The sequence below is a fragment of the Lytechinus variegatus genome, chromosome 15 (assembly GCF_018143015.1).
Source record: "Lytechinus variegatus isolate NC3 chromosome 15, Lvar_3.0, whole genome shotgun sequence".
Taxonomy (NCBI): Eukaryota; Metazoa; Echinodermata; class Echinoidea; order Temnopleuroida; family Toxopneustidae; genus Lytechinus; species Lytechinus variegatus.
The window spans coordinates 27372540-27388713 of NC_054754.1; the positions used below are offsets into that span (position 1 = coordinate 27372540).

Here is a 16174-nt window from a genome sequence, read left to right on the forward strand (position 1 = left end):
TGCACTAGCTGCAGATCATCAGTGCATGCAATTCAATGGCTTCAGCCTCGAGGATGGCGGCATGATGACGTACATGCACAAGATTTTTATTCAAGAAACCCTTGAGATATCGATGATGATAAGTGCCTCTGGTAGTCTCGCCTGCATTATTATGCAATTTAATATAGCAGCAGTGCTGACTTTGAATACAACTACTGAATAAATATCCACAAAAACACCATTCATATGATAATGGAATACTATGTTCATTGACCCTATACGACCTTTGACCTTAATCATGTGACCTAAGACTCTTGCAAGACGATTATTGCTACTTGATTATCCTTATGTCCACGTTTCATAAACTAGATTGATAAACTTTTAAAGTTATGATGGCAATTCAACAAATACCCCAAACATGGCCAAAGTTCATTGACCCTAAATAACCACGACCATGATCATGTGTCCTGAAACTCAACCAGGATGTTCAGTAATACTTGATTACCTTAATGTCCATGTTTCATGACCTATTACTAGGTCCATATACCTTGTAAGAGATGATGACATTTCTAAAAGTTAAGCCTGCATGGTAAAGATTTTAATGTTGATGACGCCGTCGCCATAGAAAAAGCTGCGCCTACAGTCTGTCTTGCTTTACTACGCGTGGATGGTGTGCTGTAGTGTTGTCTGCCAGTTAATCTCAGTGTAGGGTTAAGCAAGTGGGGTTGCAGGTAACAAAGCACAGTTAGCCCAAGAAACTTTAAGATCATGTGAAGGCTTACCAAATTTATTTTAGTGGTTTGAGGATTCCATGACATTTGCTCCAGTGACGATAGCTCCACTATAAATTCCACACACTAATCAAATGACTAACTTCAACCATGAACTTAACACTACAACCTACCCTAAACCCAACATAAACCCTTTTGCAGCACTAAACCTACACATTAGACAAAATAAATAGCCTTGCGCAATTGTAGTGCCGCCGGTGCGAGACCAACTTTGAAACTTCCTTGCTCTTGATTGGCTGAAAAGCACAGGTTTCTGCCTGTTACTATGGTAACTGTGGATAATGATAACTTGTCAGAGCTGACAACTGTCATGAAGCTACCTCCTGGGTTTAAACCCGAAAGGCATCATGAAAAGGGGGACAGGAGGATCTCCACAAGTAGAAGGAAGTAATGTCAAAGTTGATAAGTGAAATCTTACCGGAGCAAGTCCAGGGCATTCGTAGACGGTCAAGTCGCCATCTTCATTCTCTTCTTCTGAATCGTAATCCGAGGCATCACGGGCAACGTCTCCCTTCTCACGCCTGTATGATGGAAAACAAGAATACAACATAAGGAGAGAGAAATATCACCATCCTATGTAGAAAGGTAGTTATTGTAATTTAGTTTAGGCATTGCTATCCCTGCAAGAGGAAAGTAAAATGAATTTACCATAAATCAATAAATCCATAAATATCTTTATATTGGAATTAACACATATACCACAAAGATGCAGCTCTTTTTTAATATGCGAAGGTCACTTTTCTTTATATATGGGAAGATGATAAAGGTCATCTTTCAGGAATGGGCATCTTAAAACTAAATAAGCTTCAACAGTCTATTAGTGTTAGAATCTTAGTACCTATGTTTTCAGAAGCCAAAGGTGCAAACTGGTATTATGTCAATATATTTAGGTATCATCTTAAGCATCAAAATCATCATCATAACCATCAACATCATCATCAACATCATCATCATCATCATCATCATCATCACCATCATCATCATCAAAATCATCATCATAACCATCATCACCATCATCATCATCATCATCATCACCACCACCATCATCATCATCATCATCATCATCACCACCATCATCATCATCACCATCATCATCATAATCATTACCATGACGCATCATCATAAAAACCATCAACATCATCATCATCATCACCACCATACATTATCACAATCATCATTATCATCACCATCACACATCATCATAAAAACCATCATCATCATCATCATCATCACCACACATTATCACAATCATCATTATCATCACCATCACACTTCATCATAAAAACCATCAAATTCACACTCATCATCATCATCATAATCATAAGCATCATCACCATCAAAATCACTACCATAACGATCATCACCACCATTACACATCAACACCATCATCACCAACATCGTCATCATCAGCATCGTCATCATTAATGATCATCATCGCCATTCTCCTCATCTTCATAATTGTTACCTTTTCTAAATAAATACATGATATTCTACTCACTTTTCCATGGCAATCATCTGTTGTTTCTGGTGCTGATAGTGGTACATCTGGGCACTCTGGGCAAGTTTTCTGTCCCCATTCTTTGAAAAATAATATATACATAAAAATGATATAATTATACATGTATTTACAAAAACACTAGACTATAAAAAACATACACAGAGAACACCTAATTACTTTTATTCACCTTTACAAAGCGCTAAGTTTCCCCTCTATGTGTACCCCAGAGTACAATGTCAGTTTGACAAGACCTGCAATGTCTATATGATGCTTGTGAAACACTTCCATTCCATTCAAGGTACTATTACATGTGAGCTCATTTTAAATAGCATTCCCTTTCCTGTACAAAAGTGAGCACACCACTCAGATATGCTTATTTAATGAGAAAATTCTTATGGTTTGATGTGCACAACTGAACAGGGAGGAAAGGATCATGACAGAGAATGTGAGAATAAAGGGTAAGAAAGAAAAGAGAAAAAGAGGGTTTTCAATAAAGATTGTATTTTTAGCACAGAAGTGCACAGGCATAAGTGTCGGGGCCACAAGGAAATTACGCCTCATATCAACAATGCGCTTGATTATTTTTCAGAAGAGATACTTCTGTTGGTTGGCCTAAACATATAAAAAGTTAATTGATTGGTTGATGATAAAATATTGGGCATGTCAGAGATAAAATAGGGGACGTCCTTACAGAGATAAGACAATTTTCAGAATACCGATTTGATACAATTGTAGCGAGCTGTTATCTTGCTGAGTTACAAGAAAATTCATTAAGACCATTTTCAGAATACCACCCCTGGTGTTTAGATACGTAAAAGGCTTGAACATATATCATAATTCCAAAGTTAAATTTACAATTGATTTTAAAATTAAACTTAAAATCAATTGCAATCCTTAGAATGCTATACCTTTTGTATGTTTTCAAAATCAAGTCTTCATCTTGTTGTGTGAACATACATGTATCAACATATTGAGACTTACAATGCCTTTAATTACAATGTTATATATTTTGAATGTTTTTAAAAACAATTATAAGGGTTCATCTTCATGTTTGGCCAGCTCTACAACAAAAGCTCACAAAATCAATATTGAGCCTTGTTCACTACCAAAAACATTAACCAGCTGGTCAATATTTGATTGGGTATGAAAACAACATTAAAAAAAATGTCTGTAATGAATATCATGTGACCAGCTCTTGGCCAGTCCAACGTTGATATCTGTTCTAGCTATCTGATATTATAAATTATATTAACCATGCTGTTGGAGACTGGACGGCAAAAAAAAAATTGTAATTTGAATGACGATTCTAGTGAAAAATAAGGCTAATGATTAATTTTTAGCACGTGTGAAACCAAACTAGAACATGATTGAAATCAGGAACGCCTGCTATCATCATTACAATGATGATTCAAGATTAACGTGTGAAAAGGCCGTATAACACATTTTTCCATAGAAACCAGCCCATATATGCAGGCTCAGTTGACAGTGGGTTGTGGGGGGGGGGGAGGACGCCCCCCTTACCAATGCCCTATCTGCTCGATTACTTACATTCATGGAGGGCGTGACCTGCGCCCCTGGTCCAGTAACACCATAGGCAGGGTAGTCGGCTTCGTTCTGGGCCTTGGACGTCGTCTGAATTCTGAAGAGATAGATAAAGAGAGAGAATTGAGATTCATTAATTCACCGATATTTGAAGGAATACAGTTATCGATACCTGAGTAATAGCCTTCCCCCTTTCTGTAAAATTTCTATGTTGTTTAAATTGATGCATGTATTGATTCATGTTCTAGTTCATTCTTTTTCTTGTAATCTTTATATAAAGAAGAAGATAACTGATATTTTGGTTTATTCTGTTTAAACACAGCAGATATCTGTTATTCATATGTGTTTAAAACCTTTCGGGGAAAAGGGTCATTCATTTTCTATTTGGGGCCATAGCGAGAGCTTTCACCGCACCTGGCTCATGGCATAAACCTTTTGAAAGTGACTTTGTTCTTTCTTTGGAAGCTTCCCATTAAGGGGCACCATAAATTACTGTGTTGAGGGGGGTGTTTCACAAAGATTTAAGTATGAAACCTATAGCTATGGCCCTAAATTGAAAATGAATGACATTTTTCCCCGAAAGCTTTCAAACACATTTGATTGATGGACATCTGCTGTGTTTGAACAGAATAAACAGAAATATCAGTTATCTTCTTTATATAAAGATTACAAGAAATAGAATGAACTAGAACATGAATCAATACATATATCAATTCAAACAAAAAAAGTACAGAAGGGGGGGGGGGCAGAAGAGGTGGGGTGGGGGTTCTATACATACTGCACATATTCAACATATTTAAAATTAGAGGAAAACATTATAACATGATTGAGAAAACAAAGCTTACAAAATGTGGAAATGAGACTTGAAAGCAAAGAGTGATAAAAGTAAAAGAGAAGTAGAGCAATGTATAACCCAACTATAAAAATATAACAATCATAATGAGAGTGGCTGTGGCAGGGTTAATGTTTAATCAATAAAGTCACGTTGTTTAAAGGGAAGAGTGTCACATGTACAGGCACTGGAGGATGTAGAGGGAATCGATTTTTCATTAATGGAGGAGAGTTAACGAGGGTGGAACTCTCTTCCTGCAATGCAATGAATTAGTAATAAATTGCCAATTCATAGGGGAATGGTTTTGGAAGCATGAGGAATGCTAGAACGCTGTGTGGGTTGGATGGTACCCTTTTTGTATACACAACAATCACATGTTACACAATCTAGGGTAATATCATGCCAAAGTGTAGTTTGTTGAAAGACAGAGGGGTTGTATACCTTAATAAAAAGGTTAATATGCAATGCCTCAGACTACAAAGATGTTATGTATTATAAACAAGAGAGCACTATTGCTGATTTGCAATAAATGTGTAATCTTTTGAAACTTGAGAGCAACAAAGACACAAGATACAGATCTCAGAACAAATCTAAAACATAATATATTCCAAGGTTTAATGAAGATAGAATAATAGGATGTAGAAAGAAAGAATTGATACATATGAGAGAAAATATAAATATTGACACCACAATCCCATCCCTAAATCCCATTTAGATTCATTCCTAAGCGCTGTTAACCGCAACTGCAACGAAATGTCTGTGGCTTACAGGCACTGTGCATCTCAATGATGCACCCGAATGCATACATTACACACTACTTGACAAATTGGATCTCATCTCTCGCAAGCATTACACGGTTGATGCATTTCTGTCTCATTACAACATTCAGATCAAGGGCAATCAAGCACTGTTGATGATAGATCAAGTAAATATCAACACTGAAAAACAACTCGTTTGCAGTTACTTTGTGCATCACGTGTATAAAAATGTGCAATTCACAGATTTCCCTCAGTAGACCAATGTTGCCCATGTTAAGACTCGGGACAATATGAGACTATTTTGGGAATCGCTAATTCCCAGAAATCCATTCAATATTATGTTACATAAAATGTATGAATTCCTCTCATTATGGCTAAATCCATATAGGGAAAACATATTTGGAAGGACATCCTGTTGTCTACACAAGAATTGAAGGTCGTGGACATCAAATTTATCACAAGAAAGCTGAGTTTAGAAACCTTCTTAAATATCTCTTCCGTTCCTCATCAAAACTTGAAAAAGTAAAAAATACCATTTTGGGTCAAAATGGAGTAAATGCTCCAAACAGCTTCTAAACAATCATTTTGAACACAACTTATTTAGAAAGTTCCTAAGGCGTGTAATGGCATTTAATGTGGGTCTTAGCTGACAAATAAGACTTCACACCACATTGATGTAAAACCTAAGGATGTTGGGTAGATACATGTAGAAGAATGGATGAGGTTAACGGGGTGTGAAGGTTACACTATAAGAGAATACATCACACGGTATGCGATCATACCTGAACTAATATATTACAGCCAAGTTGCGTTTAATTCGAAATAGATGTAGCGTGCAGGGAAGGCCAATGAGATGTGGAGATGGGTGGAACAGGCCTACATTGGAAGAATGAGAATGATGATGTGATAGGGGACAGAGGGAGGATAGAGAAAGAGACAGAGAGAAAGAAAGAGAGACAGAGAGGGTAGGGGAAGGGGATTGGGGAGGGCGAGGAGAGTGGGAGGAAGAGAGAGGGAGAGAAGACAGTGAGAGAAAGGGAGACAGATACAGAGAGATAAAGACAGAGGCCCGTATTCTGAAGTCGGTTTAACTTGAACTCATGTTTAAAGTTGTGGTTTAATTATGGATAGCCAACTGTTACATAATCACTAACAGTAGAGATATCTTACTTCAGCTCATTCTGCTCTCAAATCATTCATAATTGTCTAGGAAGTATAAATAGATGATCGTTTTAACCATCAATGAATCAGGAAAGAGCACACTCAACGTAATAACACATACAACTTAATAAACATTTTGATATGTTTGGCTTCCCATACTTAAACCACAACTTTAAACCTGAGTTTACGTTAAACCCGACTTCAGAATACGGGCCAGAGAGAAATAGGGTAAGGGGGTGGAGGCGGTTGGGAAAGGGGGAAAGAAGGGGATAGGAGAGTGGCAAATAATGAGAAGGGGGATGGAGTAAGAGAGAGAGAGAGAGAGTGAGGGTGTGGGTGTGTGTGTGTGTGTGTGGGTGGGAAAGAGCTTTGTAGATGATACAAGCTTGAATTTTAATGTTTTCCTATCTTCAGTAGATCACACTTATCTTCGAACATGTAACTTGTAAGTCATACTGAAATGTTTGGTTTGTGAACCCCCCCTACAAGTAGGCAATGAACTTTATCTAATGTCCCAATCAAGAAACTCAAAATCACACAAAATCCAGATGAATAGGCAAAGATACAAGGAGGCTAGAATGCAGTACAATCCCTGCTTCCATGCCACCTAACACAAGATAGCATTCTGAAAGACCAGGTGGCCAAGTGGCCAGAAGACATTTCAATTTCCTGCTCAGCCATCTCTTAACACGCCATAAATAGGGTGTGATTTGCATACTTTATGAAGTTATGTGTGCAATCCTCTCTCTCCCCTGCACCGGGTAAAGTGTGTAACATGTCCTACAAATCTGTGACATGCCAGAAGGAGGAGGAGAAAATTTACAAGGGCAAGTTTCCTTGTACTGTCCCCAATTTTTATTAAGTGACAGAAGAAAAAACTTATATACAGTGCATCCCACAAAAAAGGAAACCCAGTTTCATAGATAGATTTCACAATTATAAAATATGTTTTTACTTTAAATTTGGTACTTGTGGCAAGAGTGGAATCTCATCTGTAATTTGAAATCATCAGCTTATCAAATTGTTCATGCATGAAAGATTATAAACAATAAATATTGAGGCATATCAGAAAGGATTTGCGCAGAAACTCATGCGTGAATCTGAATTCATTCTCATTTCAGGGATCAGTGAGAGAATCTCAATAAAGAATACAAAAGAAATGCTAATGAGCAAATCTTCGAATAAGCATGGTCGTTTTGTAAAAAAATATCATGTTTAGATTAAGAAGTTTGTTCAGGAATCCAGCGTCAAATTGAACAAGAATGAATATCTTATATAGTTTCTGTTATGTTTGGTTGATGAAAAGGTAGTCTGAAAATTAGGACATGTAGACAATCACTAAAGATGTCATGATAACAGAATGCCTGTTTTCAGAGATGGGAGGATTAAGATAAGGATTCAAATTGTTTAGTGATAGTATAGTATGTTTTGACATATAATTGTAATATTCCAAAGTTGTATAACACGTATCTTGTTGTTGTCTAAGGTAGATGCGGTTCCGAAAAATTCTGGATAATATATGAATTGCAGAGTGACAGGTTTGAGGTTGGGGTTACAGTTCATGATGTCAATGCAAGAACGCCCTTAACGCCATACTTTTGAAATCGCATGCAAGTAAAAAAGCAGCATGCATTCGGGCATTGCAAAAGGGCGTTTCTGCACTGACACAAAGAGTTTTTATTGAGTTTCCGGTGACCGTTGAGGAATGGGATAAAGTTCAGTTCTGCTTTGGCAAAGGTTTAATCAGCAATGCAGAACAACTGTATAAGAAATTGTTGACCGACAGAAATAGGCCTATCTAACTATCGATCTATCTCTATCTATCTATCTATCTCTATCCATCCATCCATCTATCCATCCATCCATCCATCCATCTATCTATCCATCTATCTATGAATACATTTGTGCTCAAAAGTCTAACAAAAAGAAAAGTATTTTTAGATGCAAATTTTTACTCAATTAAGAAACTTTTGTTCATGTGCACTAGATATGCTAGATGGGATATGTAATCATGCACCATTGTGCTCAAATATTAGTAAACCCCACCAAAAAATGCACTCCTTCATACTGAGTGTTGAATGTAGATAGCAAGAAACGATGTTCAGCAAACCCATAGGCCTGTATTCTGAAGTCAGGCTTAACTTAGACCACAGTGTAGCTCTGTGCTAGAATTATGGGAGGCCAAAAGTGTCAAATTTTTTATTGAGTTGTATGTTTGTTGTGTTTACTGTGCTCTTTCCTGATTCATCGATGGTGAAGACGATCATTTATTTATACTTCTTGCACAATTATGAATGATTTGAGAACCAAATGAGCTGAAATATTATATCTCAACTGTTAGTGATTTATGTAAAAATTGGCTGTCCATACTTAAACCACAACTTTAAACCTAATTTTTAAGTTAAACCTGACCTCAGAATAAGGGCCAGAGAAACAAACTTGATTGAATGTTATATTTTATCACCTGACTTCACAATTATATTTCATAAATATGGCAGAACTTGAACACTTAAAAAAGGGTAAATTTTATGGTGTGGTTCACCAACTTTTGAGCGGCACTGCATAGGCCCCAAACACCAGAGGTTGACTGGTGTTTCAGCCCTGATTGATTGATACTTGTCTGATATGGCATATATCAATTATGCAGTCTAAATCATCCTTAATACTCTAGGGCTTGTGACATGAATGCAACTATCCCATTCAGACTGGAAGAAAAATAAGCACACTTGCATAAACAGCACGCTGTGAAAACAGATTAAATTGTAAAATGGGATTAAATTGTAAAATGGTACAACTGGTAAACATCATAAAGATGGAAACGATGCCATCCGAAATGTAATACTCGATTATTTTGTTAATATGTTTCACGCTCTAAATGAGCCATATAAAGTAGGCCTATTTATAACTGGTTTTATGAGGGTAATTCACACAACAGATGGGAAATTAAATAATGTGTTATGGTACAATTAGGTGCTCCTGGTACCTCCAAGCGATTAATTCCAGACCAAGCTCAATAGTGATCTTAGCCAGATGTTGCTCTTCAACATTTCATTCAGACCAGAATAAATGCTAACTTATTGTAAGTATAACTAATCTGACTTCATGAAAAAAATAACAGTCTAAACAGGGAATATTTGCATGTTGGAGAAGAATGCTAAGATCAAGTGTATGCCACATGACGGAAAAAGCCCATTACACCAGCGCACGTTCATGACAAACCCCACTCTCTGCATATTAAGCAGCAATGTCCCCAAATTGAGTTGGCAGTGCAAATTTGTATGGGTAATGTATTTGATATTCCTGCTTAGTTTGTGGTGAAATGAGAATGGAAATGACTAGATGTTCTGTTCAGGATTTTCAGATATTGGATGTCGATCCGATCTAGACAATGAAGAAAAGCAACGATTGGGCTTTTGAGTTCCTTGTACTTGTACATGAATCGAATGTGGACAGACAAGTTATGTATATTAACTATGTGGCTATTCTCATATTGAGAATCCAGAATTATTCTATTATATATTATATATTAAAATATATAATTTCAATATAATAAACACAACAAAATGATATATTTTTTTTAGGTCAGCAAGGAAAAAGTGATAAAACATGTGTTCATATTGTAAGCCAATTGCTATGAAGAATGACTTATTACAGGGCTTTCGCAGGCAGAATGGGAATGGATCGTCCGGAAAATCTCGGCAGGGGGTCCCCCAATCTCCAGAGATTCCCCCCTACCACCGAAATGTACAACTGTACTGAGCCAAACTAGCTGTTGGTCCTTCCATGATACCTCTGCATGGAATCAGCAAATCGGCACTGTTGATGCAATCTATGCAAAAAAAGGACAGGACTTATGCAATAAAACTACATGCATAGCGCTAGCTAAACTCACATGTTATGCTGTAACTTCTGATGGCATTTGCATACACACAACTGCGATTTGGTCAAGGCGGAGGTTTGTTTGGGTACGGTCGCAGCTGACCGATTCCCCGTACTCGACGCTCCTGTTGCCATTTCCAAAAACTCCGGACCTAATTTTATCTACAGACATAGATTTCCAAAAGCTTATTACCTGTGTTTGTGATCATTATATAAAAAAGCCAAATGAATTGTTTTCAGTAGTTCATTTGGGTTCAAAATGAAATATATATATATATATTGTAGATCATTTTCTTTCTGAACTCTTTTCTGAATGGTTTCCTTCTGACCATTTTACTATTGGGATATCAGAATAGAAAAAAAAACAGTTCTGTGAAGCCTTGTATATAAAACCGTACATTATTACTTTTCTGATGGTTGAAATCAGCATCAGCATCAAAGACTAAAACAATATTCTTTATGAGAAAATGTCCTATACCACCCCAACCCCACTTCCCCCAGGTCTTGACAAGCATATTCAGTAGGTGTTTCATAGAATTTTAAGGATTCTATTTTATAACTGCAGCTAAAATTCAATACATCATTGTTCGGCAAGTAAAGATTGTTGATATTATCAAAACATATTGCTTTTCCTTTCTTTACATTTTCTGAGAAAATATTGAAAGCCTTTTCTGGAGATGTCTCCAAAATTACCAAAATTGCCATATTTTTGTTGAAATTTGATGATAATACGGATAAATTACCACAATATGACAATTTTTGGCTGGAATAAAGGGCAAAACTGAAAAAAGAGCAATACCCAAGGCCCACCCACTGTTACTCACTAATTTCAATAATGTAGTTGCTGTTTTTTGATAAATTATGTGTCCAAAAATAAGACACTAGCTCGTTAATTTTAATTAGCATTTGATGTGTTGAAAACAACTAACCTTTCTCACGTAAATTTTTTTCCCTTTTGTGTTTATTTTTCATATACTTATTCAGGGTTAGTCAGACAATTATTTCACATTTTTGATAATGCTATCTAGACTCTAGTCTGCTTTGCAAACCCTTCACTCGATATACATGTAAGTGGTCTGAAAATGTAGCATACAAAGTCTTGTCTACTGATAGGCCTCTTACTCAGAAATTTTAAACAGTAAGTTTGCTAGTCTTGCATGAAGTCCCATTTGCTGATCAAAGTTTCAAAATCAGGGCCTTTGCATGCAGACTATTAAACTGACTCTGGAACGATGATGCCTTGGTCACATCCACCCTGCACCTCAAGACGTGTGATCTCCAGCAAATTTTAAAGAAAATCCTAGCGGCAGATGCATGTGTCTAGTCTAGTGAGTAAGAAAAACATGATAAAACTCTTTATCAAAATAGCTTTCTGTCAGTCACTCTTGACATATAAACAAGTAACATGAACAATAGCATAAACAAATATCAGAAAACAAAAACAGAAGTAGTTAGAAAAAACCCACATAGGATATGCAGCTCCTACATTAATTCCTCAAGAAGACAAGATCATGCTACAAACTAAATAATTTTTTAATAAAAATAGAATAGACTGGGTTTCCATGGAACAAATCTCCATCGAGCCGTTGAATAAACCAAAGATTTGCCAGATCCTTGAATGAACTTACATTGAATCAGTTTGCAGATTTGCATAGAAGTATTCTTTGGCATTGCATATGTGTTCCTTTGCAGACTCCTTGGCCGTTGACATGTAGGTCTTGGCCCTCATAAAATAGTCTGAAATGTCATCCATTCTCTTACAGAAGTCTCCGCGGACCCTCGTTACGTTGCAGCGCTGGAGATGGTGCAGACTTTACGATGTCTTTGAATAGTATCATATAGACTGTCGGCCATAATGCAGATATATTTGTTTAATGTTGCCTTTCTATTCTGTTCGGCTTCGAAATGTTCCTTCAAATATAGGTGCACCATTCAAGTATCAAAAAGAAAACCAGTACAAGTTATTGCTTAGGTACATGAACATTTCAGTCTACTTGAACCATGGCAATTATTGCTCTATTTTGTTTGCTACAAAATCAAGTTGATTTGGGAGCTGATTTGACATAATAAATAGTTTAATCAGATCACCACGATCTGATCATCCAGCTAAAACTTGTTCATTTTCATTACCTTCAGAAAGCAGAAAATCTTTCTGGAAATAGTATAAAAACCAAGCTAATTGAGATGAATTAAAGTCCTTCGACATCTACTGCAGATAGCAAGGTCATGTGATTAAAACAGATAGTAGGATAGAAAAAAATTCCTCAATTCCGAGAGATGAAAGGGATGCTTCCGACTGCCAATGGGTTTTTCACCAAGCTCTGATCGATGAAACTCTAATCAATACCTGACAATACAACCTTGGCTTTACATCCGGCATCTGTTCTCCGTGCTGTTACACCGATGCATAAAAAAAATGATGATCTGACTATACCTCAGGACTGAATGATATGCCTTGTATTTTCTCTCGGCGATCACGATAGGCTTGCTGCATCTTCAAGTTCCAATAAGATGCATCTCATATATTCCTTCCGCTCCAAGAGGTCCGTTAAAAGGCAATCAGTGCTGCTTCAGTGTTAGTCTTACAAGACCCTGAAGAGGTACTCCCGACTTGACAGAGATACATGTATAATACACAATACAATGTTAACCGTCCATATTTTCCCCTGAGCTTTGAATTTCCTTAATCACCAAGGCTACAATCAACCCATCCAAGGCACTGAAAGCCAGGATTTCAGGTGATGTGTACTCCTTGTTTCGACCAAAACTCTTGACTGGAAAATGTACATTCAGCGGAAGCACAGTGCATGGTGTGCCGCACTTGGCAGCCCCTCTCAATCAATGCACGGCAAATGTACAGCTCTCTCTCTCTTCTCATCATCCATGCCCCTGCCAATAGCTCGCCCTGGATCTGATCGATGCCATTAATAAGGATGACAAAAACACCGTGTGAGGGTGTGGGTGCATGTGTGTGTGGGAGAAGGGTGCGCGAGTGTGTTTTAGTGCGCACACACACACCCATGCATACACAGAGACCTTGTGAGTGGCCCTGCATGTACTCCTTGCATTAATAATTACGTGCCAGGGACATAGGCATAATCAATAGGCAGCATGGCTCTAGTCCAGTGTGTATCGGTGTGTGTGAGGGTGTGTATGAGGGTGAGTGAAGAGTGTGTTTGTCACCATAATGCCAGCAGTTTGGACTTGGTTGATACCATTCCAATAGGGCTTTGGGTATTGCTCCTCTTCCAACGGAAAAAAGAATCAGGGCGGCTTGGTCACCCGAAACGAATCGTGTCAAGTGGTAGGATCCAACCGCCAGAGGAAATTCCTGCCCTCTACCAAACTAACACCATTTCTGCACCCTGTGAAAAGCTTTCAAAGCAACTATATCATTATATATTTGAAATGATTCATCCATAAGAAAAGTGAAATTGACAAAAGTATTGCCAATAAGCAGGAAATGTGGATTACATAGAGTCTGTAGTGGAAAATTGAAATGTGATTGGGTTCTACGCAGAATATTTGATATAAATATGAAATTCAATTTCTACCATCACAGTATTGTAATTTAAAATAGAGAATGAGAATATACAGACATTTTGCTCTAACTATTTCTATAGTTAGTGATCACATTGGAAAATAATAAATTTAATTGAATCCATCATAATTAAAGCAGAATGAACTCATAGCAAGAATTCCTACTAAAGTTTATAAATATTCTGAATTCAATTGAATTTTCCACATCTTTTCAATGAACTTGCTTCCATGGAAATCTAACTGATCATGCAATTCCACCAAGAAATTTGCCACCTTTCTACAGAAAAACATGGCTAAAACATGTACAGCTCCATTTCATACATGGTATTGCAACTGTAAGTCTATATGAAAATAATAGATTCCATTCTCAAGTTTCATATAAAAGGGAAAATGTATCAATAATATATTGACTCTTCAGTAGAATAAAGGAATAGATGAAATCCAACTGCTAAGAATTTGTAATCAGTCTTTATACCTCAGTTTGTATCTGGTGCTAAATCATTATCACATGCAAAAAGGTGGCAGGAGTTAATATTGAATTTCAATATATGATCCTAACTAAGCCTGATCTCATGCATTTTTGATGCTGTATGCACCCGTCAATTTACATCACGCCACCTCAATTAAGAACCACTTAAATACTACTGCAGCTGGGAAGGGCGAGGGGGGGTATAAAGCCAGTGAGGGGCTGTGGGGTAGAGGTTACATGTCATTTGCTCCGGTCTTAAAGGTATTGTTTAACTTTGTGAGCAGCTGATTTAATAAATTCTCAAAGATGAAACATGTGTACAAGTGCATGTATTAGAACTAATAGAGCCTGAAAACAACCATTATTGAGAATGAAAAGCTAAAACTTCAAGACAAACCCCGATTTTGTAAATATGTGTCTTATAGACACCTAAATAGTACACATAAGTGTATGGGATGAAATTAAGATGGTGTTTCCGGTCACTTTATATTTCAATTTTTGAAACCCTAATAATTATTTTCGAACGCAATTTTTTCTGGGCTTCATTTTTGTAACATATCACAGACACAGGTGATAAGTGTGACCTTCTAGCTCAGATTTTTTAAAAGTCAAACCAATGTTAACCAATCACTTTAATATCTTAGAGGGCATAGGAGCTAGGGTTCCAATAGAGTTTTTGGTTCAGAATAATGTAAAGATAAGGATTAGGGTTTATTTAGTGTTGGAAGGTAGATATTAATGTTTGGCTTAACACGCTGATTTTCCTCTGGAACGATTGTCACCAGAGCAAATGTCATGGAACCGGGGTGGGGGAAATCACAATATGAGAAAGAGATAGTTGAGACTACCAGAAGAAGGAATGGTTAAAGGAGAGAAAGAGAAAGAGAGAGAACGAGAGAGTGGGGAGGGGGAGGGGGTAGACAGTGACACACAAACAGCAAAGCAGAAAGTACCAAAAAGGGAAAGAGAAAGAGCCTTGGAAAAAAACATAGAAGGGGTTGAATGAGAAGAGGAAAGACAATTATAAAGGAAAGTAGAAGAACTGAAGGAATGGTTAAGAGAGAGAGAGAGAAAGAGAGAGAATGAGAGAGTGGGGAGGGGGGGGGGGGGGGAGGGGAGGGGGTAGACAGTGACACACAAACAGCAAAGCAGAAAGTACCAAAAAGGGAAAGAGAATAAGAGCCTTGGAAAAAAAACATAGAAGGGGTTGAATGTGAAGAAGAAAGACAAATATCAAGGAAAGTAGAGAAACTAAAGAGAAAATTGGGTGAGATAAATAAATGATAAAGGAGAGATAAAGAGGGGAACAGGGAATATGTAATATATAGGAGATTGCCAAGAAAATAAAAAGATACTTGAGGATGGGATCAAGGGGGAAGAAGAAAAAGAAGGACACAGTATTATTTACAACTTAATATAGAAAGAGAACTAGATAAATTTTTTGTTATGATATAGAAACTGATAGATGACAAGGACACACAGGAAATTAAAATGCAAGAAAAATATCAGAAATATAGGAGAACAAGAGAAGAGGGGAGTGGAAACGAGTTGAATTATTGAAAACAATGTCATCTAGACATGAGTGGTTAAAGAGAGATGTGGTGGAAAGATAATTAGTTATAACATGGGCATATCAATCACTCACATCCAATAAAAAGCGCAAAATACCAGGACGTTATCACATATCTTCTGCACGAGACTAATGAAGCAAGCATTGGGAGAATT

At 37.1% G+C, this 16174-nt stretch overlaps 1 protein-coding gene across 1 annotated transcript in view; it reads right to left on the minus strand.

Annotated features, from left to right (window-relative positions):
* The window catches only part of LOC121429231 (neural proliferation differentiation and control protein 1-like), a 60420-nt gene that overhangs the window by 3032 nt on the left and 41214 nt on the right, over positions 1 to 16174 (minus strand). The window contains exons 6-8 of the mRNA XM_041626193.1: positions 3817 to 3907; positions 2269 to 2348; positions 1189 to 1291 (exon numbers count right to left, since the gene is read on the minus strand). Coding sequence (XP_041482127.1) covers positions 1189 to 1291; positions 2269 to 2348; positions 3817 to 3907 — 274 coding nt within the window. The remainder of the gene's footprint in view (positions 1 to 1188; positions 1292 to 2268; positions 2349 to 3816; positions 3908 to 16174) is intronic.